Genomic DNA, 25,613 nt, shown 5'->3' with positions numbered 1-25,613 from the left:
AAGTCAATAATTAAGTGTTTACTTTGACAAATTAGAAACAAAATCAAACATTCCCTTAGATGCTGGGTAAAGTTTAAACACTCTTGAGTGGGAAGCGTAAAGTGAGTCACTCACACAAAAGCCAGGGACCAGTTTCAGTTGTGAGCAGCATAGTTCAATTGGAGCAGGCTTGGTGACCTCACAGATGAAAATGCTATTTAAGATCTGGTAACCAGATGTTCCACCAGAAAGTAGGCAGCTGCTAGCAGGGATTTCCAGGTCTCTTCAGCAGTGAGGACAAAATATTCTAGTAGAAGATATGATTGCATTTTTCCTCTTTGCCTTGCTCTGGGATAGCGCTCCTGGCTGGGGATTCAAGGATGGAGTCCTACATAACTCTATTTGGCTAGGTAAGATATGTTCCCTCTCTGTTTCCAATGATAAAATTAGTTTACAGAAATAGCCACTTTTTCACATGCCATTGATGGAAAGCAATATCTTAATACAGCTTTAACCAAATAAGAAATGATTGCATTTATTGTTCTTATTTTTTAAAAAGTGCAGAGATTATATTTGTGGAAAATGATGCTTCTGAAATGTGAGAAGCAACAGTTTCTGAAAGTCTGAGCTGTACAGAAAACTCAAAGATAGAAATGTGTGGCATGGGGGTGGGGTGTGGAAGGGGACTAAGAAGAAACAACTGTGTAAGATACATACTGGCCTTTCCTTTATACATGCAGTAGACTCTCAGTTAACCAGAACCCAAGCAATCAGAACTCTTAAACAACTGGCCAAAAATAAAAGAAATAATACTTTAAAAACTAAAATACATGTATAAAACAGTAGAATTGGGTTACATGTTTGTCTTTGTCTTAATTTATTTTCCATTACTGTACTTCAATATTAATTACAAGCCAATACAGAGCCCCCGGTGGCGCAATGGTTTAAACCCTTGTGCTGGCAGAATTGAAGTCCGACAGATCGGAGGTTCGAATTCGGAGAGTGTGTGGATGAGCTCCCTCTGTCAGCTTCAGCTTCCCATGCGGGAACATGAGAGAAGCCTCTCACAAGGATGGTAAAACATTAAACATCCAGGCATCCCCTGGGCAACATCCTTGCACATGGCCAGTTCTCTCACACTAGAGATGACTTGCCATTTCTCAAGTCGCTCCTGATGTGGAAAAAATATAGAGAGAGTTTATGTAATTATATAGTGTGGGGTATACGGTATTATTTAGGCCTATTTTTAATAGTAAGTCTCAAAAAAACTAGAAACTACATTTATCCAGCATCTACCAATCCTCATGAGTGCCAGTTACTTGAGGGTCTAGTATATATGTAATATCTGGATGCCCCATAAGGAAATGCATGTGGAAAATGTGTATGATGAAAGAAATGGGTTTACAGCATTTCAGAGCCATTTTACTTCTTGTGCCCCATTACCCTTGTTCTTCTCATTTATTTTTCTACTTAACCATTTGTCTTTCTTATCTCTAACTCACTGCCATCCCGCTGCTTAGTTGCATATCCTGCTGTGGTCTTGACTCTGTTTTGTAACAGCGGGATTTTACTTAGGAAGGCAAAGAACACACAAACCTGCCCGCTATTTCAATAATTGCCTCTCAGGGCAGAACAAAGCGCTGTGGGAAGGCAAGGACTCGGCCTGGGGATGCAGTTGATAGCGACAGCCTTCCACAATGTTTTGTTCCAGCTTCACCTGGTAGCAGCATGTGAGCAGGTTGGGGTTATAAAGCACAGAGATCTTCTTGCTTTCAGGGAGCTCCCTGCTGAACTGCAACACCGAAGGATAAGCAAAGGTGTTACGATCTTTATACCAAGATGATATTTCTTGTGGTGATTGTTACAAATAAGATAAAGGTGCAGAGATGAAGGTTACAAAGCAATTGGGTTTTGTGGCCTCTGTGCCAGTCAGGCAGTGGATCTTCTCGAGGTTTTACTCCAAACTTCAAGTATAATGTAGAGTTCAAGGTGCTAAGTCTTTCCCGCTTCTTGGCAGGGGATTGGACTGAATGGCCCATGAGGTCTCTTACAACTCTATGATTCTATTATTATGACTGGTTCTACATTGACCGTATAATGCAGTTCAAACTGCATTATATGGCTAGTGTAGAACCAGCCTGAAAGGAGTTAAGGTTCAGCCACTTTGATTCCTTAAAGGTTTTGCTAAAATCCAGCAGATATTTTCCACCCTACTGATATGGAGGCCACCAAGCACCATTGTGATAAGACTAGAATTTTAGCGTGCAAGACCAAAGACTGAGAGAAGAGGTAGGGAACCTTTTCCCCTTGGACATCCATTCCCAGAAATCCCAACCAGCATGGTCAATGGAAAGGAGTGATATATGTTATCTTTCAAGTACTTGAAAGTGATGTAAAGCAGGCAGAGTGTGTTGATAGAGCAAGTGACATCTCTACACAATTAGCATTACAGATAAAAATGATCCCTATATTCAGCAAAGGGCTAATGACACTGATCTTTGAAATGCATGTAACCAACCTCCTGCATATAGAAGAAATGCATTACAGAGACCTGGGGCCCTTTCAGATTGCATAATTACAGCACTATCATGAGCTGCCATGGCTGTATCCTATGGAATCCTATGGTTTGCAGTTGTTCAGAGGCACAACTCCTAGGATTGCATAGGTTGTTGTCATAGTTAAAGTGGAATCATAGGGCTATGACTGGATAGTGGTACAAGTCCCACAGAATGATGGTTCCTATGTGTGCTTTAACAACACATGTTCCTTGCTGTTGTTACACAGATATATTAAGATACTTCAAACGACTTCATTGTTTAACAACATTATTCTGGCTTAGATTGCAAGAAACTCCTTGCCTTCTAACCCTAGACAGTTAATGCTTGTGGGGAAGTAGAGCAGTAGCTCTTGGAACATTACCTTTATCGTCTCAATAGTAATTATTATAATAATAATCATAATAATTATTATAAGTATTTCTTACCCGCCTCTCCTTATGGATCGAGGTGGATTACAGAGCAATTAAAACACACAACCACAGCAAAAAATACCACAAATACACATATTAAAACGTACCTCTATAAAAGTCTTTGTGTGTGAGAGAGAGAATTGGCTGTCTGCAAGGACATTGTCCAGGTGATGCCCTTAAGTTTTACCATCCTGTGGGAGGCTTCTGTCATGTCCCCGCATGGGGAGCTGGAGCTGACAGATAGGAACTCACCCTGCTCCCTGGATTCAAACCTCCAACCTTTTGGTCAACAGTCCTGCTGGCACAAGGGTTTAACCCATTGCACCACCGGGGGCTCTTCTATAAAACTTACACATCAAAACGTATCTCTATTATATATACACACACACACACACATATTAATAGAATATATGCTTGGCATAATGGTGAGTCCACCATCATTTTTACTTTAAATTATTTCTTATTACAAATTTGCTTTTCTCCCCCCCCCCCCCCCCTTAATGATTCAGAAGGGGCTTCAGATTTGCTTTATTTCCAGGGATTGACTTACCTCCTGTGCTGTTCCCCCCATTTCTCTCTCTTATCCCTATTTATGTATGTATTTATTTACAACATTTCTACCCTGCATTTCTCATCCCCGGAGGGGTCTCAAAGCAGCTTTGTACCCAGGCAGCTATTCAATGCCATTAAAAAATGTTCACTTAGCATAAACATTTTAAAATAGAAGTATAAAATACATCAGAACATTTAAAAACATTTAAACTAATATAACCACTGTTAAACCACGCTATCCATAATCGTAATCCAGGCCAATAGTCATTGCACATAATTCTATGTCAGTTCTCCAAAGGCTTGATCAAAGAGCTATCTATCTCTGTGTATGTTTATGTGTGTTATTTCCTATGGGAAAAATCTCTATGTGGTTAATATTACTGACATGTTTGAACATCTACAACTGACTTTATGTTTTATGATTAAAAACACATAGTCTTCCTATTCTTTGCCTCCTTTCTTCATGCCCTGGCTTCAGTGCAGAGACCCTGTGATTGCATTACACCAGAGTTCCCTGTTACATCAAATCCAAGGAACCTTGATCAACCTGGGTCAACAAACCAGCCATGTATCCACAATCTACCATTACAGCAGACTGTTGTTATTTCATCCTACAGGGCCCTGAGAGTTGTAGTTTGATTGAGGGATAGGTATAACCCAATTAATGAAGCAGTTATGTCCATGGGCATGACTTCTTGACCAAAAGCTTTGGTACTAGTGGTTAAAATAGCATGCAAACAACATGATTTAGGTTCCTACACCAGAAAAAGAGCACTTCAGCATGTATCAGCAACTTTTTTTTACTTAAAATTAATAATATGGATATATGAAGTGAACCAACCAAGGCAGTTAACTGCATAAATAAACAAAATCATATTGTGTTGTCAAAGGCTTTCATGGGTGGAATCACTGGGTTGCTGTGAGTTTTCCAGGCTGTATGGCCATGTTCCAGAAGTATACTCTCCTGACATTTTGCCTGCATCTATGGCAGGCATCCTCAGAGGTTGTGAGGTCTTTTGGAAACTAGGCAAGTGAGGTTTATATATCTGTGGAATGTCCAGGGTGGGAAAAAGAACTCTTGTCTGCCTGAGGCAAGGGTGAATGTTGCAATTGGTCACCTTGATTATTGAATCTTCTAATGAGTACTTGAAAGCTTCTTCCAAAAGACTTGAGGTATGTGTCCATGTCCTTCCCACCCCCAACATTGCTCTTCAGGCACCTAGACCTTAAAGACCTTCTAAGTTTGCTGAGAACAGAAAATATTTTGTCTTTATTAACTCTCCTGTTCTCAGAGAGTCTAGGGGGCCTTCTACACAGCCCTATATTCCAGAATATAAATGCAGAAAATCCCACAATATTTGCTTTGAACGGAGTTATCTGAGTCCACATTCAGATAATATGGGATTTTCTGCCTTGATATTCTGGGATATAGGGCTGTGTGGAAGGGCCCAGGAGAACCTTAGAATGAAACCTGAAGAAAAGTGCAATTTAACAATTTGTGGACACGACCACATGGAGGTCTACTAATCCACACAAGTTGGTGCAACACCCTTTAATATACTTGATTGTTTTAATCTGTTTAGTATAAAAATGATTCTGACTCACAAGAAACTACATCCGTTCATTCCGTTTTATAGAGGAAAAGTCCTCCAGGGTTTCCTTAAAATATCTGTTATGGAAACGCAATGAAATTCTAATGTAAGATACACGTGCTTCACTGGCTGGTCAGCCAACATGCATTTTTCAGGTTTCTATCTCTACTTCCCTTCATAAAATAAGAAATTTAGTCACAGTTGAAAAGCTTATATTCCACGTATTAATTCCTTCTGATTGCCATTCCAAATGCAAGCATAAATATTTCTAAGCACGCAGATGGGTTTTTGATCTGTGTGGAACATTTGAAAGTGCTGTCCAAGTCTCCTGCAGATAATGGTTTCCTCAGAATCATCTCTGCTATTTCAGGGGAACAACTTTTATGGCCATTGTGATGACATCCAGCTGGGAATCGCCTGGTTTTTGATGCCAAGTATTTAACTAATTCTCAGATTGTATACTTTGTAACATATGAGTATATATGTCTTCAACCTTTGACAGATATGGGTATAGATCAATGAATTACAGTAGTTAGTAAAATGGACTCAGAAAGTCAATTCAGTTCATGAGTGCACAGCAGCTTCACAGAGCTAATCCTTTTGGTTGCCTATGGCATTTTCTGCCTGAGTCAAAAGAGAAGGCAGTATGGTCGCCTCTTGCATGTATAAAAGATTTATGGACTAGCCGTTTAGATTTCCTTCATCCCTAGTAGTGGCACAGAAATCCTTGGTAGCCCCTAAAGGCAGCAAATGGCACAACACAGAGCCTATGGCAAATATAATTCTTGCTTTTCTACATTTTGTTGTTTTATTGTTGTTGCCATGTGTCATATACAGAACTACTGTTTGCATCAGTATCAATTTCCCTTCTTATGTATGATGAGCTCCATGGTTTCCAACTTATGGTGACCCTAAGTTGGGGTGGGGTTGAAAGTGTGTGACTCACCCAAAGTTACCCAGTGGGTTTCCATGGTTGAGTAGTGACTCAAACTCTGGTCACCAGAGTTGTAATCCAACGCTCAAACTACTACACTACACCGGGGGCCCACTTACACTGAGCACTTAGGTTGATGTGACAGATGATTAGCTCGACACAAGGCTGATATGGCTTAACCCAAGGGAAAGCTGCCTTAATGTGACTTTTCTTCAAGTTAAGATAACTCGAGGGAAAACCCAAGTCCTTAGACAAATGTCACTGATGTCAGCCAATGTGTCCCAAGTTCCAGGTAGATGGGGGTGTCACAGCTGTTGCCAGGTATGGCAGAGGGAGATGAGGGTCCCCTTTAGAGTGATTGCTCAGTGGTAACAACTATGTTTGGCATGGCTGGGCAGGGTGGACTCCTTGCCAGTTCCTAGGCAGCTCATGGGTGTCATATTGAGGACACTTTGTGGGTTAGTATACAAGGATCTTGGCTCACATTTTCTTGCTATTTCTGGTGTTCCCTCTGCGTAGTTGGACCTGTCTTGAGACTTCTAAGCAGTGTTGCTTCTGTGACCATTTACAAATATAGAAGCATAAAAAATCAGCAGTGTGAGCATTTGCTTCCCCTACATACCTCCCATCTAAACTTCCCCTGTAGGCAAAGATAAAGGATAAGCATTTCTACAATATGAGTAACCCCATATAAGCTTGAATCAAGCAATTGCAGGTGTAGCTTGTAGCAGGAAATGAGAACTGATAGTTGCAAATCTGAGAAAATTCTGATCAGGTGTTCAATCACATGTGTACTGAAAACACAAGGAGGAGAAGCATGTCAACCCACCCCATCTGTCCCCTGTTCTGTAGTCCTGAAGCAGAGAGTCTCCACTATATCCATAAAAATTTGCCGCATTGATTTTTCATAGGTTCTGCTCATTTGTAGCACCTCCATGGATAGTGGTGACTACTATCTGCTTCAAACTTCTCATTTTCCATGCATAGATGGTGACAGAAATGAAGGAATAACACATTCTCCCTCACTGAATGTTGCATGCACACAAATTTTAATGCCTTAATAGGGATAAATAGTGGTCATCTAATTTTGTTAAGTTTGCAGCAGTTTGTATCTATCACTTTGCTTCTTGAAGTTTGGTGCTGGTCATCGACCATAATAAATAAATAAATAAATAAATATAATGTGCTTCTTGAAGTAGCTTTTTGATGTTCACTCCAAGTAGTTTTTGACTTATGGTGAACCTAAGGCTTATAACCTTTTTTGGAAAGATTTGTTCAGAGGGGGTTTACCTTTGCCTTTCACTGAGACTAGAAGAATGTAACTTGCTGAAGACCACCCAATGGGTTTCCATGGCCAACTGGTCCCCAGAGTTGTAGTTCAACACTCAATAACACATTGACTGTTCATGAAGTTGCATACACAACATATTTCTGTATTATTCAATGAACAGGATTATGTTACAAAAAAATTCTGGAGACCAGAGTTCGATTCCCCACTTGGCCATCAAAACCCACTGGGTTACCTTGGGGATGCCATACTTTCTCAATCCCAGAAAGCCCCATGCTAGGGCCACCTTAGAATCACCATAAATCAGCTACTCTAAGGCACAAAACAACAACAAATCCCTTTCCCAGGAAAAACCATATTTACTGAAGTCATGTTGAAAGACCTCTTGCGGGTTATTTTTGGCTCTGCTTCCTATGATACAAACAACCATAATCTACAGTGGACAAAGGACCCTGTCTCACATTTTGTTGCTATTACTGGGAAGAAGTATCATGATATTCTAGTTGTGCGGTTGCCACTGAGAACACAAACTTTGCTGTTTCACTTGGATCACCACCCTTGTGAAGCAATGCCCATGTGGCTAGGCCACACAAACAAGTCTTCAGTTTAAACCAGAGTACTTTACATTTTTAGACTTAACACAATCCACATACTTCATACTGGTAGATGGGTAAATAATAGACATGTTGCCCATACAGTAGCATATCTGGAAACAACTCACCAACTGTTAACACAATTGTCAACGGTTCAGAAATTAAGGAACAATTAGAGTTGGATAGGTTCATTCGGAAGAGCCTAAAAGTCAGGAAAAACTTCCAATTTTTGACTTCAGAAGCAGTTTTAAACCATGCAGGAAAGGTGTGTGTGTGTGGGGGGGGGGGGGGGTCCAAATTTGAACCACTTGCTTTTTTTTCGGAAATATTAGGCTATTGTAATTTTCACAACCATTAAGCAACTTTGGTAAAGCCAAAAAAAGTTTTAAAATCCCATGCTTTCCCTCCCACGGCGATGCAAGGAGGGTGAGGTGGGCATGGTATGCACAGCCATTGTTGTAGTTTGTGAAGGGCAGGCCCCCAATGGTAAAGATTGCAAAAGGCTCTGCTGTTAAACTACATTTCCCACATTGCTTTGCTACTCATTAACCAAAATGGCTGAAGGATCCAAAAATACTATAGCTGTCTGTAGCAGTCTTCGTCTAAATATAAAATAAACAGATTAAATCTACAAAGGTGTCTAAAGAAGGCAGCAAAGCAATAAGCCACTTTTGCAAAGCCAAGAGAACATAAACTGCTTAAAAACCAATCATTTCACTTTGGGTTGATTGCCATGAACAAGGCACTGGGGTAGCCAGCTAGCCCTTTAAGTCAGTACGTAATGATTTTTAAAAAAAATGATTGATTGCATCTGCAAAAAGGAATAAACAGATGGATGTGTCTTGAGAGTCCCCTTCAACTCAATAGAGGAAAGAAATGGATGTCAGGAGAGTTTCTACCCAGAAGGGGGTCAGTCTAGATGTCCCTTGATGAGGTCTCTATTATGATTTCTGTTCACCAATTTAACACTGTTTGTGCCACACAAAGTTTCTGGAGTAGAACAACTACTTTCAAAGTAAAGTAGTTGTTCTACCCAATGAAACAGGAAATAACCCTTTCAAACCAGGAACAGATTTTCTTTATTATTAAAAATGTTTTTATTAGAAAATTGAAAATTCACCAAAAACCCATGGATAAGTCAAAGGTTATGAAATTTGGTGAGCTAACAGTGGTCCGTGTGTTCTACCACTTTAGCAAGTTTCTTCATGATTGGTCTAAAAATGAGGGAGGGAGAATCCCCTGAAATTTCCCCAGTGCCAGTGCTGTTTTTTTCCCACTGCACATGCGTGTCTGCCATTAATGAATCGATTCGGAAGTTTCAGAAAGTTTTGATTTTTTTTTAAAAAATCGGAAGTGACTTTAGAATCGAACCACCAGCCCACCCTACATCCGAAACAAGTTTTGAACCAAGCCTAGAAACAATGTGTTTCATACCTTAAGAGGTGGTTCAAGGATAGAATGTAAATTGTCACTGGTAGTAAGGAGGGTGAGGGAGACACTGGAAGCATAAAAGGAATCGGGGATGGGAATGTAAGAAGTAGATCGTGTTAGTCAAAGAAAAGAATTGATATACAATTTCTGAACTTTGACATTTTGGTCAACTGGGAAGGGGGGCAGCCCAATAATTCTGGAAGGAGGGGATGTACAGGTGCTGAAAGCTCTTTGGTAAAAATAAAATAACTTTTACAAGTAAAAGAGATGGGTGATTTTACAAAATCTCAACAATCTAGACCACCCACAGGTGCAGTTCAAAAAAACAAGGACTGTTGTTTCTGTAGTAACTACAAATTATCCCCCCCCCCCCCCAAGGTCTTTCAGTAACATCTTGATTCTTCTAAAATAGAAGTTAGACTGTGGGTTTTTGTTTATTTGTTTTAAGACTGGGAATCCCATATTCTCCTGTTGACAATCCAACCACAGTGAGACAATCCTCTCTAGCCTGAAATTTGTGCTTCTGATCTGATTCCCAGACATGTCATAGTGGCTGAGAAAAAGAACACAGAAGATGCTAAGGTGATGCCTGTCTTTCGAGTCTGCAATTATAGCAATTCGCACTACTTTAACTGCCATGGCTCAATTCTATGGAATCCTGAGATTTGTCGTTTGTTGTGGCATCAGAGCTCTTTGACAGAGAAAAGTAAATATTTCACAAACCTATAGATCCCAGTATTCTATACCATTGAGCCATGGGAGTTGGTGTGGCATAGGCCTACTAAAATTCTGCAGTGTGATTACAGCATATGACCTCTGGGACAGAGTCCATTTGAAGGGTCACATAATTCCTACACTTGATGTAAAGAAATATTTCCAAAACCAGTGTCTTTCAGGTGTGTTAAAAAACCATCATAACCAGCATACCGACCTTGGGTGATATGGATTACATCTGGAGAACATTGCATTATGGAAGTCAGAGATAAAACATTGCTGAAATGAAAATTTTCCTGCAATGCCCTGTTAAATTGTCAAGGTTTGACATTTTCACCCTTCTTCTCCACACTTGGACTGGGTGGAGTTTATCTGCAATAAAAGCAGCATATGGGCATATACTGCTGAGGTCTGGAGAAGATTGCACACAGTCACCAGTAGTGATGCCTCTGCCTGTAGCAATACAACAAAGGAAGGGAACTATTGAGAAGGAAATGTAATGGTTTCAAAATAGGACCTAGCCATCAGAAGTTTAAAGGAAAAGAAACACACACACTCTAACAATCATTTGCACAAATACAATTGCTGGACTCCACTAAATCAGTGGCTAAACAATAAGTCAAAATTTACGACCTTTCATTGGTTCAGTGACTCGACTCTACTTGGGACTAGCCATTGGAATTTGGCCAGTGTCCCTGAGGGTGTGGAACTTGGACATCTTTTAGAAGTGTACAGACTGGATTGGTTCTGAGAAGCATTTAGATCAGTGTTTCTCAAACTGTGCTCCTCCAGGTGTTTTAGACTTCAACTCCCACAATTTATAGCAGCTACTAAGCTGGTTGGGATTTCTGGGAGCTGAAGTCCAAAAACACTTGGAGGAGCACAGTTTGAGAAACACTGAATTAGACATATCTCACTTGGCTGTTTCGTTCATTGGATCTTTCCTACCATGTCCAGTGAGTGCATACTGCTCAATATCTTCATTGCAGCCCTCTGCAATGTACTCTTGCAATGTACTCTTGCATTGTCATTCACTTTGTGCTAAACTGAACAATAATTTTGTACCACATGATATTCCAAGACAACAATATATCATTGTTCGTGCTTTCCAGACACCCTTTCTCTTCTGAGTGGGCCATGTTCTGTGATTGTTTATTGAAGCTAGCCAAGTGACATTATTGAAGTACTTCAGTGGTTCTGGTGTGAAATAACTTCTCTTTAACAACTACTTTATATCTAGCTGTAGTTGTTAAGTAAGCAGTGACTCCTGCACTAGCCGTTGCAGATCCTTTGTTGATTTCAATAGCATCATGGAGGACAAAGCTATCAGTGGCTACTTAACTTGATCTGCTTGTATGTGTGCACATATACAAGCACTCACTTAAGAATCCAAGGCAATGTGCATCTGTATATCAGTTGCTAGGTGGATGTGGAACCCACATAAGTCAGTGGTATTGTACTAGGTTCACTTGTGGGACTCCTATACATCTTTAGTTTGGATTACGATTTTAGACTAGGACACTAATTGCAAGATTCTTCTTAGGTTTTTAAATTTCTAAATATCTTCCTCCTCCCACAGCATTATGTGATTGAAATATTTATTCAGCGGCGGTGTGAGACTTCTAGCTAGTAAAACTACACAAGCAACAAGAAAAGGAATGCTGTGTGTGTGTGTGTGTGTGTGTGTGTGTAGGTGTGTGTGTAGGTGAGTGGGTGGATGTAAAGTAGGGCAATACCTGATGCCAGCAGGCATAGGTAAATAATTGGTATCAATTCCAGGACACTTTCTGTAATATATTTCATGTGCAATATAGAACCTATTTTTCTTACATGAAATAAATGTCTTGGGCTTTATGCCAAAACATGCAATAGAACCACTCTGTGGGACCTAGCAACATGGCATACAATATAATTCTATGGTCCATGTCTAGCAGAGGTCTAGAGAAAAGACATCTATTGCTTGGTCCTTCTGTTTGATCCTATGGTGTTCAAAGATCTTTATGTATTACTGAAATCATATTCAATGAACTCACATAACAAGCTAGGCTAGTATAGTCTCATAAAAGACCCTTCCATCTATAAATGTACTATGTTAAACCTTGCTTTTGGTTTCAGAACAGAAATAACCTGGTTTAAATGCATGCTTCTTAAAGTGGACCTTAGAATTTAAAATGTGTGTTTAAAACAGCATGGTATGCCATCATATCTACGTTATTCCTTTTCATATTTTCATTTATAACAACCACCCTCTTTCATGGCCTCCTGTTCAAGATTCTGATCCAGTTCATGACAGGTTAGCTTCAGTTTCTTCATGGCAGCAAATACTCCTGGAACCTCCTGTGGTCTTGTTTTAATCCATTAACTTTCTGTTTCCCTTTGCCAAGAAATAAAACATAGCCTTCAAGCTCATTGGAACACTCTGATCTCATCGACTCTTTGGCTTTCTCAGTACTAGGAACCTCTGTTGCAGAAAGATTGGCAAAGTGCTGAAAACATAGCTACCTCATCTTCTGTGAAAAAAAGAGCTAGCTTGAGATCGCTGTATGGTTGCTGGACTACGATTTTGGAGACTAGGATTTACTTGGCCATGGAAACCCACTGAGTGTCCTTGAACAAGGTGCATTCTCTTAGCCAAAAGGCCAACTGCCTCTGAATAAATCTTAGCAAGATCACCTTGCGATAGGGTTGTCTTAGGGTCAACATAAGTTGAAAACTGCTTGAAAGCATACAACAACAGGAGCAATTCTTGCTAATATGCAGGCTGAATTGACAGGATATTTCAAAACTGTTAAAATTACTAACAAGCTATTTTAAAGCTTTCATATAATGAAAAATGTGATTTCAAGCTGCTACGGTTCCATTATTATGCATTGCCATTGCCAACCCTGCATGTCCAAAAACCCTAGTTATTCCATTTGGAGGGCACTCCAACAAATTCTTCATTGGGAATAAGTCCTTTTTAATATTCCAACCCAGCATGGGTAAGACTGGGCTGTTATCCAAACCTTTCATTATCTTAATGTTATGGGTTTTCCAGAAACCATGCAGATAAAGTAAGCTGCATTGAATGCCTGTCAAAATATCATTGCATGTTTTTGTATTCCATATACTTTATTTTTTAGTCATTGGCTAGTCATAACTTTGTAGTAGGATTCTGTGTGATGCCCAGTGGATGCCACGATTATTCTGATCCATCTTCTAGCTAGTAGCAGCTGGTGGCTTCCACATCGCTTAAGCAATGGATCTGCTCTATGTTTGAATTAGAACTTGAAAGATAATACTCAAAGTGGTAAGCCATGACCCCCAAATAGGTTAGGGGCACAGGATCCATGTGAAAGTGCAAATCACAAATAAAATATGTTTAAACCTGATGAAATTTCTCTAGGTCCAGTGGAAACTGAATCTATGATTAGCATCCACTGGACCTAGAGATTCCTGTAGGTGTTATCGTTGGCATCTTTAGATCCTTCAGTGTTTCACCGGAGGACCTAAAGATTCTTAGAGGGAATATTTGAAATCAAATCCATGAATAATCAAATCCACATAAGCAAAACCACAGATGTGGGAGATGACTGTACATGATGTATAACTTCTTTAAAATCCAGATTCACTGTGTCACTGACATAGAAACCACCAATTATTGCTCCCATCTTGATTCATCAGGGATTTCAGAGCCTAAACATTGATAAGACTAGTATTGTGGAGCCAAGTTTTGTCCAAAATTAGACATTTGTGAATCAGATAGCCTTGGGAATCTCCTGGGGCCAAAAATAGGCATCGGAGTGCTACCTTAGGCCATGTTGACCCAGGCTTCCAGCATATGAAATCCAAAGCATCTGGAAGGGAGAAAATTCTTTACTCTCATACAAGGAGTGCTGTTTAGTAACTAAATCTATGTTACCTGTGACCAAATATATAGGATGTCCTTGTTTCCAGGGTCCTGTTCTCCAGGAAGAGTGGAAAGTTAATTGAAATCCTCATTAATATGGCTTTGGATTCACAGAGCGAGCTGCAGGAGTCTACCACAGAGAAGGAAGAGCAGGAAAATACCAGCTCACTTACGAAGAGGCCAAAGCAGTGTGTGAATATGAAGGAGGACATCTTGCCACATATCAGCAGCTGGAAGCTGCAAGAAAAATAGGTATGTGCACATCATATATGGAATTGCTACTGGGGAGCAGGCTATGAGATACTTGCTGTGCATATAAAGTGGGGAGGACTGCCTGTTAGCTGCATGCAATATTTCAGGGCCATTTATATTAAATATGCCTTGAATATGAAGATGAGAGAACTGAGATGTTTCATGCTCATGCAATTCTAAAGAGAAATGGAAGTACAAGTACGCCTCACTTCACAAAATCTTTGTGTTCCTGGGTTTTACTTCTGTAACATGAACTTTGCTACCAAAGGCAGAAATAACATGGAAAGAGCAGGGAAATGTTACTTCACCACAGAGACTTTTCATTCAAAGCTGACAAAGCATGTGTGAAATAAAACAACCAGTTCAGTCTTGCATAAGTAACCAAAATGTTTAGAAGCTCCTAGGAGAGTCTGTATCATTAATGGTCTGGACTGTCCTCAGAAGGAGCCACACACATCCTCTCAAACTCACTGTGGTAATGGGTTAGAGTCTACATGGTCCAGTTAGGCCCAGTCCCACTGGACTGTCACCTCTCCTGTCCATGTCATGACCAACGCTTCCAGCCAGTAGTACAGCTCCATGTGAGGTCCTGGCTAGGAGCTCACATGGAGCTCTATGGCTATCTGGGAGCAGTAACAGCAGAAACGCAGGTATGCTAATGAGGGTGGTGAAGGGAGATGAGGTGGTGGTGTCCTTGTCTGAATTGGACCCAATCCTACTGTCCACACTGCGTGTCCTGAAGCCATGGGGTTACTCTGGAGCATCTCCCAACCTTTCCTAACATGGGGCTAAAACAGTAATCTATACCAGAAGACAGCCAGAAATGATCTCAGGGTGAGTCTATGTTATAATACCAAGTAGACAAGCCCTTTGTCAGATTGTGCACCTATATTGTATAATGAATGCAGTTTGACAGCACTTTAACAGCCATGGAAGCTATAGTTGTGTTACTAAGCCTTCAGCTTCTCTGCCAAAGAATGCTGGTGCCTCACCAAACTACAACTCCCATGATTCCATAGCATTGAGTTATGATAGTTAAGGTGGCGTCAAATTGGATTTATTCTCCAGTGAAGATGTACCCTGAGCAATGTCTGTCGTTTGAATGCACGGCTACAAAAAGAACAATGAAAATGGAAGTGAAAACATATGGACCCCAACTGCTGTGGTGCTAAATTCCAATGGTTCATTATTGCTAAAATAGTTCAATTTTGTTTAGTAGTGATTACATTATATGCTTTTTAGGGCTTATTTTCTCTTTGGTTCTGACTTAGTACAAGACATCTTCCTATGTTCCTGAGATATTTTCTGAGATTCTAGTTTCAGTGAATAACAACTTCTGTTGTGACATTTCCCAGTGGATTATGCCCTGTCATCTCCATGCCAAAAACTCTTGAGTAGTGCAAGCAGTTCAGTGATAGATTTCATTTTCTGCTCACCCGTCTGTTTTCTTCTCTGGTAGTTCTCCCACATGCAAACAATTCTGAGAAACTGTTACCCAATAAAACATGGACAGGTAGTCCCCAAGTAAGTTATAAACAAGTTATAAACAAGATAGGTTCTATAGGTTTGTTCAAAAGTTGAAATTGTTTGTAAGTTGAAACAGGTACATTTTAAAAGTGTAACTCCATATATATAGAGAGATAAATTATTTGGATAGCACAGGGAAGGATTAACACCCCCATGGTATTTGTTTGCTGTCTGTGCCCCAGTTCTGTATGAGGACTGCAGCCCTACACATGGCACTTTGGACTGAACAAATGGCAAACTGTACAATTTATTTATACCCACATTTTTCATCCCTGATCTGCATGTTGATCTCTGTATTGGAATCAAGCAATACAAATAATCCTGTTATTCATGAGAATTCTAGAAAGGTTCAATGTGTTAATAAAATAAGTCACTACAATGAGAATTGGCCACATTATTTGATAAAGGGACAAATGGCACACTTCTGACTCCTTGGCTAACTCCTCTACATAAAAAGTTATCAATCTAAGTCATAGTGCAGCTTCCTAAAGCTCAAAACATATTTGAGGCTTGTCAGCTTGTCTTCAGAAACTTTTTATGTTGTGCTTGCCATGAAATAACTTGCATGTAGAAAACAGATAAAGTATTTTTTAGGAAGATGGCTGCATGACAACTATAGTCAGCCTTCCACATTTGCAGATTTCACTTTTTGCTGATTTTATTATTTGTGTATTTGATTAATATGTTCTTACAAGAAATCTCTACGTCTTCCTGCACAACTTCTCTGGAAGTTGACTATAGAATTGCACTAGAGGACATAGAGATTCCTAGAAAGAATACTTATCTGGGTATCAGTAGGTCTTCCAGTATAAGTTTTTGATCAACTTCCTGCAGAAGGTGACCATTATCATGCTGGAGGATCTAGATATTCCTAGAGAGGTATTTTCCCACTTTCACTGGGAACCTCAGTGCTGGCTGTAATACAATCTAATTCTTCATAAAGACATATCAGAGGCTTTTCTTTGTAAATTTATTATTAGTTATATTGACATAAACAAAACATGCCCAAACCTAAATCTGAAGTTCTCAGAAGCACAATTTCAGGTTTCAGTAGAGCAACAAGGGCCACATTTACAGCAAGTTTTCTTTTAGGTATTGTTAAAATTACTTTTAAGCAGTACATTCCACAAGAGCCACAGATATAGGTGTTTATACATAGTCTGAAATATACTGTGTTTACACAGACAATACATGCTAACCCTGGCAATATTAGGTTGTTTGCAGAGAAAAGGAATTGACACATTTTCTGTCGGTAGTATTTTGTAATTCTGTAGTAAAACACAGAATTCATTGTCTTTCATAAGCCTGAATGGAACTGCTGAAGACTGTAATTGCTGAGATTTGAGTAATCATCTGCATCCAATTGTCATTTATTATTTGTAAGTGAAAACAGCACTTTTTCTTCTAAGAGACAAAAGGGATGGCACATTTTAAGAAACATAAACCATGCATGCCAAAATGATGTTACTAGCCAGGCTTAACTTAATTTAAAATGATTGGACATCTATTATTGTTTTGGCCAGAAAAACAAAAGATTGTTAATCTGAACCATAAAGCAACAATGTTGAATTGTTATAACAGAGCCATTTATCTCCCAGGGTTCCATATGTGTGCTGCTGGCTGGTTAGCGAAGGGAAGAGTTGGCTATCCCATTGTAAAACCTGGAAGCAACTGTGGCTTTGGAAAGACAGGGATCGTGGACTACGGTTTTCGGCTCAACCGAAGCGAGAAATGGGATGCTTACTGTTATAATCCCAATGGTATGTGAACAACAAACATATTTCACAATGCTTCATACAACTGTGATATGTCTTTCCTTGCAGAAATCCTTATAATGGCGCTAATGATCATGGCTGTTAGATGAGGTTACACATTATATTCATTGAAGGACACTGAGCAGGACAACACCTCATTCCCATATCTATTGCTAGTTGAGACTAATCTATGGGATTCAGGCACTTTTCCATTATACAGATCTATTCATCACACTCAGATTGAATGTGGAACTGTATGTAGGATTGCTTCCTCTATGTGTTATGGATTTTATATGTTGATGCATTTTATGTATTGTATGGCACCTTGTGTGCTATTGTGTAGCCACCCCGAGACCCTATGGGAGATGGTGGCTGGGTATAAATAAAGGTTGTTGTTGTTGTTGTTGTTATTATTATTATTATTATTATTATTATTATTATTATTGGAGAAAGAAAAATGCCACCATGTAGAGATTACCTTACCAGCCATAACTTTATGTCAGGCATGGTCATATAATTATACCTACCACACAAGTGGCTAACTAAAGGTCAACCAGCTGAAGAAATGAGTAAGACTAAGATTTAAAAGCTGTTGAACTTCTAGATTGAATAGTGCCAACAGAATTTACGTCATGAATGGACTGTTTTGCCCTTTCCCTTCCCTATCAACAACTCAGGGTAGAACTCACAAGACTAATTTCCCTTTCACTACAAAGCACTGGAGACCTCTTCAGTCTTTGTGAACATTTGTTCCTTAGTCAGCTCCTCCTTGAGAAGGAACTGTCAAGAAAACAGCTGCTAACACAGGCAGGGCTTGTCCCCAAGCAGCATCAATGCAGGTCCCAAAGTCTCCCAGTGTCGAAGCCGACTAGGTTCCTTCTGCCAGGTTCTTGCTTTCTATGGACAGGAGAGCCAAGTCTAAAGCTGCTGACAAGTCCTTGTGGGTGATTTTCAAGGAAAGCCCAGTGAATTCCATCTGGCTAGCCTATTAAGCAAGCGGTCTCTGTTAACTGCTTCTGTAATCTGGCCCCAATCTAGGTCTCCAGAAGTCAAAGAAATGGTTGTCTAACAAAACACAGAAAGGAGAAGCTGTAATCTAGGGGGCGAAATATATCATCAGAAGGCTTTCTTATTCCACTTCACATCCTTTTGACAACCTCAGATAACAAGACCATAATTCAGAAATTATTTGTAGTTTGGATTTAAGAGAATTAGTAGAATACGTTTACACTGCAATATTCAGGGAAAAGAAAATAATGGTTGTTGAAAATGCATGATGTTGGGCTTTTAGATATGTAACCAATACAGCCTTAAAACAGATTAAATGATATTTTCTTTTCTTTATTTGGATACTCCATAATGATATACTGTAACAATCAATGACATATCTAGAGACCTCTTCACATGGTCAGCAAAAGGGAAGGTGTGCGAGGTGCCTCATTGTGCCCCCCGTGACTTCTCTCCTTCCCCCATCACATGGTGGAGATAAGACAGGGTGCGTTGCCCTGCTGCCCTCTCTCCCATCATATGGGGAAAGGGGGAGGAAAGGGCAGGTGGAGCTACCTGAAAACCATTTTCCTCCCCATAGTGCTGGAGAAAGTGCCTTCTGATGCTTCCCCTCCAGTTCTGGAGGAATGTGGTCAAGGTGTGCGTCATCTTTTTGCCCCTGGCAAGCCTTGGCCAAAAGTGCCAAAACGGGGCTATTTTGCCTCATGCGACGAGGTACTAGGAAATATAGATTTGAATTACAACTCTCAGACAGATTACTACTCTCCAAAATTATGTATACTGAGAATCCTATCAGCTGGCTGCTGTAGTCCAAAAAAGTAGCATTGTCAGGCTATCCTATTGACTTACAGAAGTCATGTAGATTTTATAGGGTTTTCTTAGACTAAGAATACTTAAATTTTGTTAATTCCTTTCTCTGAAATATAACCTATAGGGCCTGGTATTCATTGACAGTTGCCAATCCAAGTACTAGCCAGGGCCAACCAACTTTGCTTCCAAGATCAGTCAGGAACTGATGCCTCAAGGTATTAAGGCCCTTTCTCGGGTTCTTGTTGTTGTGTGCCTCCATGTCATTTCTATCATGGGCTTTTCTGGGCTAAGAATATGTGAGTCACCTAAGGTCACCCAGTGGATTTCCATGACTGAGCAGGGAACTGAACCATGATCTTTGAAGTTGTAAACCAGCACTCAAACTGCTATACTATGCTGTTCTATTCAGTCTTTAAAAGTGCTTTTCTGGTAGCAGCAAGATTCATTTCTCTCTCTCCACCTCTTCTCCTCACTCCCCCTCCCCTTCTCTTTCCATTTGTTTTGTGAATTATATCACTGCAACCAACTTCACTTTGTTTTTTATACTCAGTACCACAATGCCTCTCATTCTCTGAAAAGGAACCATTTTCCACAATAAACAATGAACGTTCAATATGAGCAGCTGTATTTCTCTGTCCATGAAAGCAGCTGAGTAAGCTTGCTGGGTGGAGGACTCTCACAGATGTTGAACATGTCAGGAAAAAAAGGGAAAGGCCACACATTGTTCTTAAAAATAAACGTCGTCAGTTTCTTTCGCCTCCTGTTTGGGCAATACATATTCTTTTTCCAAATGTATTGTTTGGAGCAGTACACTTAAATCCAGTTGCTTATTCTGATTGGTTAACTTGTATCCCTCCCATGCTAAGGAAATTTCTTCATTCATTGAAAGTTCATCTGAAGGCAACATTGCTCATTTCTGAAGTGGTAAAACAAAAGATCACTATGAGTTTTCATCATATGAAACTAACTACAAAACTTCTTACATTGTGCTGAGTGGAAGTACCCTGATACTGGTCAACTTTCCAGCAAAGTGAAAATAGCTTCAGTATGTCTACGGCTTCTCTGTTTCACCTTCATCCTACATATGGCATTGTGAAACCTGTGAAATGTAGAAGGTGGTTCAGGAATACTGCTTTCCTGCACAGTTAAATGCAGAGCAAAAGAATAATTTCAGCCCTGAGCAGCATAATTTAAAGGGATAGAAAATGATCTGTTATTTAAATTGTGAGGATTTGTTGTGTTTTCTTGATTTTTTTCCCCTACTGCATGAGCTAGACTAACTTAGGCCATTATCACACGAGGCTCTAAAAATGGGTCTGGTATTGCAAATCTGGTTCAGGTTTCAACTGGGCCATGCTTGGCTAGTCACTCTTCTTATTGCACCAATTAGTTCCCCACAGACTTGAAGAAACTAGCAAGTGCATTTAGTTTACTGGGACGTGTCTCCTCCCAAACCATGCATTGCCTGTCCATCCATGCATCCCTCTTTTCCAGAAGAAAAAACCCTCCAAGTTCAAAATCTTGTAAGACTGGTGTTTCACAATTCACTGCTTCCACAAGTTCACAAGCACTGGCCCCTTAAACATGTAAAACAATAACAAAAAATGGAAAATATGTAGTATGCATTTACTATACTTTCCCTGTTTTGAGTTTTCTGCAAAAGACAGGGCTATTTCTCATTGGCAACCTACACAAGCTGCCACTTTCATATTTTTAACTGTATTACAAAATGGATGGTCTTAATTACTAAAACAAGAAAGATACATTTTGTAATTAAAAGACTTTCCCTGGTTTGTGTATTCAACAAGAGAGAGGAATATTTCTCATTGACAAATCAGCTCAGGCTGCATTTTGCAGTATTCCAATTCAAACACTTTAATTTCACATTTTTAAAAGAACAAAAGAAAATTTGCAAACAGTATGGAAAGCCTAATCAAGAGGGAAAGTTCCTTTAAGTGTCTTGAGGGAGCATTGAAATTGTACGGTTTCAAAAGAAGGAGAAGCAAACGAGGCATAAGAGGATACTTATGGCTTTGCAGCCAGAGCACCTCTTGTTCTGATGGCTGGAAGTCCAATAACTAGTACTACGGCCATGGAGAAGTGAAGCAGTTCAAAGTTATGCCCCCAACACACCCACAATGACACATTGCAGTTCCCAAATTCCTTGCTGAAGCGCCTTTGGATTTACCACACAACTGAAAATGTTTTTGAACGCTTTTGAAAAGCATAGGTTATAGATGAATTGCAGACTGGTTTCCGATGAATATAGGATGATGTGCAATGGTAATCAGTTCCATCTGTGGTTGGGTAAGCTGCAGTTCATGTTGCAAGACTTGTGTGAGAATATCCTTCCTTAACTTTGTATACTATGCAACTTTACTTTGAAAAGTTACTAAAATGATGCCTTGGCCTGGTGCGGGCAGCAAAGTGCCTTGGCTTGCTCTCAGTAGACAGTTTTGCATTGTCTAACAATTGCTTGGATGACAGGAAGCACTAACCTACTGTAAACTATAGGAGAGAAATTCATGAGGCACCATGTTGTGAATGGAATGCCTTTCTTGAATGCAAAGAAGGGGCAGTCAAGGGAATGCTGGGTTTACTATATCATCTCGTGCTCACTGGTGCAGATGTATGGTGATGCTAACTGGAAAGGACGGAGCAGGGAAGGAGGGAGATAAGGCCAGAGGGAGGGAACCTCTACATGTACACAAAATAATGGAATGTAGTTATATTAAGCGGGAGGAGTATTGCAATTCTCCATGCAACAAAAGCAAGAGAAGCAACATCTCAATCCTAAAGAGAACCTTTAGGATACAAGTAGACTCTATTTTGGAAACGTACCAGTGTTTTCTATGAAATTGTGTGATACAGAACACTATTAGGAGGACCATGCAATAGGAACCAGGGCCATGCTGCATGCTTCAACTTTCAATGAGAATGCATTTACAATGGTGAAACACATTATTAGACTATACTGTGGCAATCTTCGCAGTTGGGATTCTGATGCCATTCCTTTTCTCTCCAGGAAAAGACTGTGGCGGCATCTTCACAGATTCAAAGCACATTTTTAAAACTCCTGGATATCCCAATGAATATGAAGATGATCAAACCTGTTATTGGCACATAAGAGTGAAATATGGCCAGCGGATTAATATACAGTTTCTCGATTTTGACCTTGAAGATGATGCATCCTGCATGGCTGACTATTTAGAAATCTATGACAGTTATGATGATGTCAGTGGCTTTGTCGGCAGGTAACGCATTTTATTATTATTTTCACATCTTTCAAGATGACAGAATCATAAAAACAGCATCCAGAAGGGGGGGGAAATGTTATGGCAAATACTTATTTTGATATCTTTTAAATCCCACCCAATCTCAGAGGTTTTGAGCAAAAACAAGTTTATATGCAGCCAAACGAATGTGTTAATAACTACATAGTTTTCTTCACCTTTTCACAGCTCCTCCTATCTATTCTTATTTATTTGTCTTCCACCCATGGGAACACTTTTCTTTGACCTAATCCCGGCATTGTTCCCAATTCATGACTCCATAAGGAGAATGTTGCAATCCCCAATCAGTCTCCTCCCAATCCTGAACCCTGCAGTCCCAAGAAATATTAGAACAGACTAAAGACACATCCCACTCATTCATGCTCTCTTATTTCATAAACAAATAGTTTAAGGACTAGCCAGCTTTACTTGGCACAAACATTTGTGGATAGCAGTCCGGTTTATCTAGTGGCACATCAATTGTGAGTTCCTAACCCATATTCAATACTTCTCATTACCTTGATTAAACGCATCACAGAATCATAGAGTTGGAAAAGACCTTGTCGGCCATCCAGTCCAACCCCCTGCCAAGAAGCAGGAAAATTGCATTCAGAGCACCCTTGACAGATGGCCACCCCACCTCAGTATTGCAGTAAATGTATCCTTGTGTTTCAGGTTCTTAACATTTGACCAAGACAATGTTTCTCATACTTTTCAGGTACTGTGGAGATGAACTTCCAGATGACATTGTTAGCACAGGTAATATTATATGCGTGTGCAACACTTATTCAGAGAGAGAGAACAAAGCAATTGCATTTTCCACTCAGTCTCAAATAGCATTTCATAAAAGCATTTAACACCCAAAGATATTATGACAAAGTTGTTAATTGCTCCAGACATAATTAACACTAAGGACCTCATCACATTCAGCTGCCCAATGTGGGCAACAGTGAAGGGATTCATCAGACACCATGGCAAATCTGGCAGGCATCGGAGGAATCTGTTGCCTCACATCCCATATTGTCTGCAGTGATGCTTTCCCCACTTCCCCCCAGGACTCACCTCGTTGATGGGATTCAGCGGGTTCCATCCCCAAACCATGATGAAAGTGTCATATGACAGATAAATTTACCTGTGTGATGAAGTCCTAAGATCACATAGTCACAATGAGTGAAGTAATATGAATATTTCCTCCAGTATTCCTGCTATGGAATTTATTATTTGTGCTAGTGTTTGTAAGAACACTTAAGAGAAAGCAATAATTGTAAATATTCAAATGTTTACTATAATTTGTTTTAGCAATACAAATAAAACAATCTGCCTAATTCTCTACTTTTGCCTCTTTTTCCTCTTCCTTCCTGTTTTCATTCTAGGAAATGTCATGACTCTAAAATTTTTGTCTGATGCTTCAATAACAGCAGGGGGTTTCCAGATTAAATATACAGCTTTCGATCCACCCAAAAAGAATGCTACTCAAGACAACACAAAGTATTTAGCCGGAAGATTTGGAATTGTATAAAATAAAATTTCCATTGAAGAAGATAGAAGCAGTGGATGTGTATTAAAGAAATACTCTCCCATACTCCAACACCTAAAGCTGAAGTTGCTATCTTTGTCTCCATGGATTTTGGTTCAGATGATCTCGTTATTTTATCTTCACATGACAACATCTCATCACTGATTTTCAAAGATACATATGTACATTTGAAAATTCCCACAATGTTTTACTTGTGCCTTTGACTTTTTCTACTGCTCAAAAATCCACCTCTTTGATAGGTTTATTGGGGGGGGGGGGTGTTTACAAGTGTCTGTGTAAATAAATTGCCAGCCAGCTCCAAAATTGCCACGTATGCCAAATCGAAGTGTTAAGCTTTCCTTGAGCCAGAAGAAATATTTACTCATAGATTCTATAATATCTGTATTGTATTTGATGTATTGTTAATTTTTTATACAACATATATGTATTTTAAAACTTCAAAGCAATTCCTTTTTTTAAAAAAAACAGCCAACTTTATTTCTAAATTCAGGAGACAAAAGTGACAAAAACAGAAATCATGAGTCAGTTTCTAGTCTTAAAATTGAAACTAACCTCTTAATTCAGAATACAGGCTGATTTCACTGATTATGTGGAACAATAAAATGTCTGATACAACCTTTGGCTGACCATCTTTGGATTGGCGATACAAGCTACAAAGTTACAGTCAACTTGGAAGAATCTCAACCAAAACCAACCTTCTCACTAGTCTGCTTATTTATTTACATTATTTATATTCCACCCTTCGCACCCTGGAGGAGACTCAGGGCAAATCACATAACACATATACAGCAAACATTCAATGTCATTATACACTGACAAGACAGACAACTGTACATAAATAGAGGTATCTATAGGCTTTCCCATCTTTGGCATCTTTGAGGTTTGTGGATGGTTCTGGCCCCGGGGGGGGGGGGGGGGAGCTATTTGTTTGTAAACTTTGCCCTTCATTGAATTGCTGGCATTTTTCTGGCATTTCCTTATTGGTACCTTAAATACATCCCTCCCCTCCACTTTAAAGTGGCACCTATTTATCTACTCACATTTACTTTCAAATTGCTAGATAGACAGAAGCTGGACTAAAGGCCAGGAGTTCATCCCGACTTTGAACTGTCAACCTTTCAATTTGCAAGATTTACTGTAGCTGGTGGTTAACATGTTGTGTTAAAGCCCGGCCCTTTGGTTCTTGGACCTTAGGGCTCTGCCTCCAATCTCAGAATATTGAACCCCACAACTTTTCAAATAATGAAATTCTGATTGCTTTCGAGGCTTCAGGAGCAACAAGCATATGAAAAATTGGTAGCAGGTACAGGTTGAGCATCCTTTATCTTGAATACCAAAATCTAAAATATTTTAAAATCCAAAATTGTCCTCTTTGGTGGCTTTCTGATGGTTCAGTATACACAAACTTTGTTTCACACAAAAAATTCTTGAAGATATTGTATAAAATTTGCCTTAAGATTATGTTATGAAGTATATATGAAACATAAAATAATTTCATGTATAGACTCCCATC

At 39.6% G+C, this 25,613-nt stretch overlaps 1 protein-coding gene across 1 annotated transcript; it reads left to right on the top strand.

The window, feature by feature from the left end:
- Nucleotides 1-199: 199 nt before the first annotated feature.
- TNFAIP6 (TNF alpha induced protein 6) lies at nucleotides 200-24,715 on the top strand. The gene is made up of 6 exons (XM_060754978.2): nucleotides 200-389; nucleotides 14,055-14,192; nucleotides 17,318-17,479; nucleotides 22,317-22,545; nucleotides 23,282-23,322; nucleotides 23,937-24,715. Exons 1-6 carry the CDS (start codon nucleotides 299-301, stop codon nucleotides 24,080-24,082), a joined length of 807 nt encoding a protein of 268 aa, XP_060610961.2. The 5' UTR covers nucleotides 200-298; the 3' UTR covers nucleotides 24,083-24,715.
- The last annotated feature ends 898 nt before the right edge of the window (nucleotides 24,716-25,613 follow it).

The sequence above is a fragment of the Anolis sagrei genome, chromosome 1 (assembly GCF_037176765.1).
Source record: "Anolis sagrei isolate rAnoSag1 chromosome 1, rAnoSag1.mat, whole genome shotgun sequence".
Lineage (NCBI taxonomy): Eukaryota > Metazoa > Chordata > Lepidosauria > Squamata > Dactyloidae > Anolis > Anolis sagrei.
The sequence above is the reverse complement of the archived record's forward strand: the minus strand, read 5'-3'. Positions and strand labels throughout refer to the sequence as shown.

Excerpts from the sequence above, each read along its gene's own strand:
- TNFAIP6 (XM_060754978.2), top strand. The coding sequence starts at position 299 with ATGATTGCATTTTTCCTCTTTGCCTTGCTCTGGGATAGCGCTCCTGGC. Across the intron at positions 17,480-22,316 it reads TTACTGTTATAATCCCAATG|GAAAAGACTGTGGCGGCATC; the intron begins GTATGTGAACAA and ends TTTTCTCTCCAG. Across the intron at positions 23,323-23,936 it reads AGATGACATTGTTAGCACAG|GAAATGTCATGACTCTAAAA; the intron begins GTAATATTATAT and ends TTTTCATTCTAG.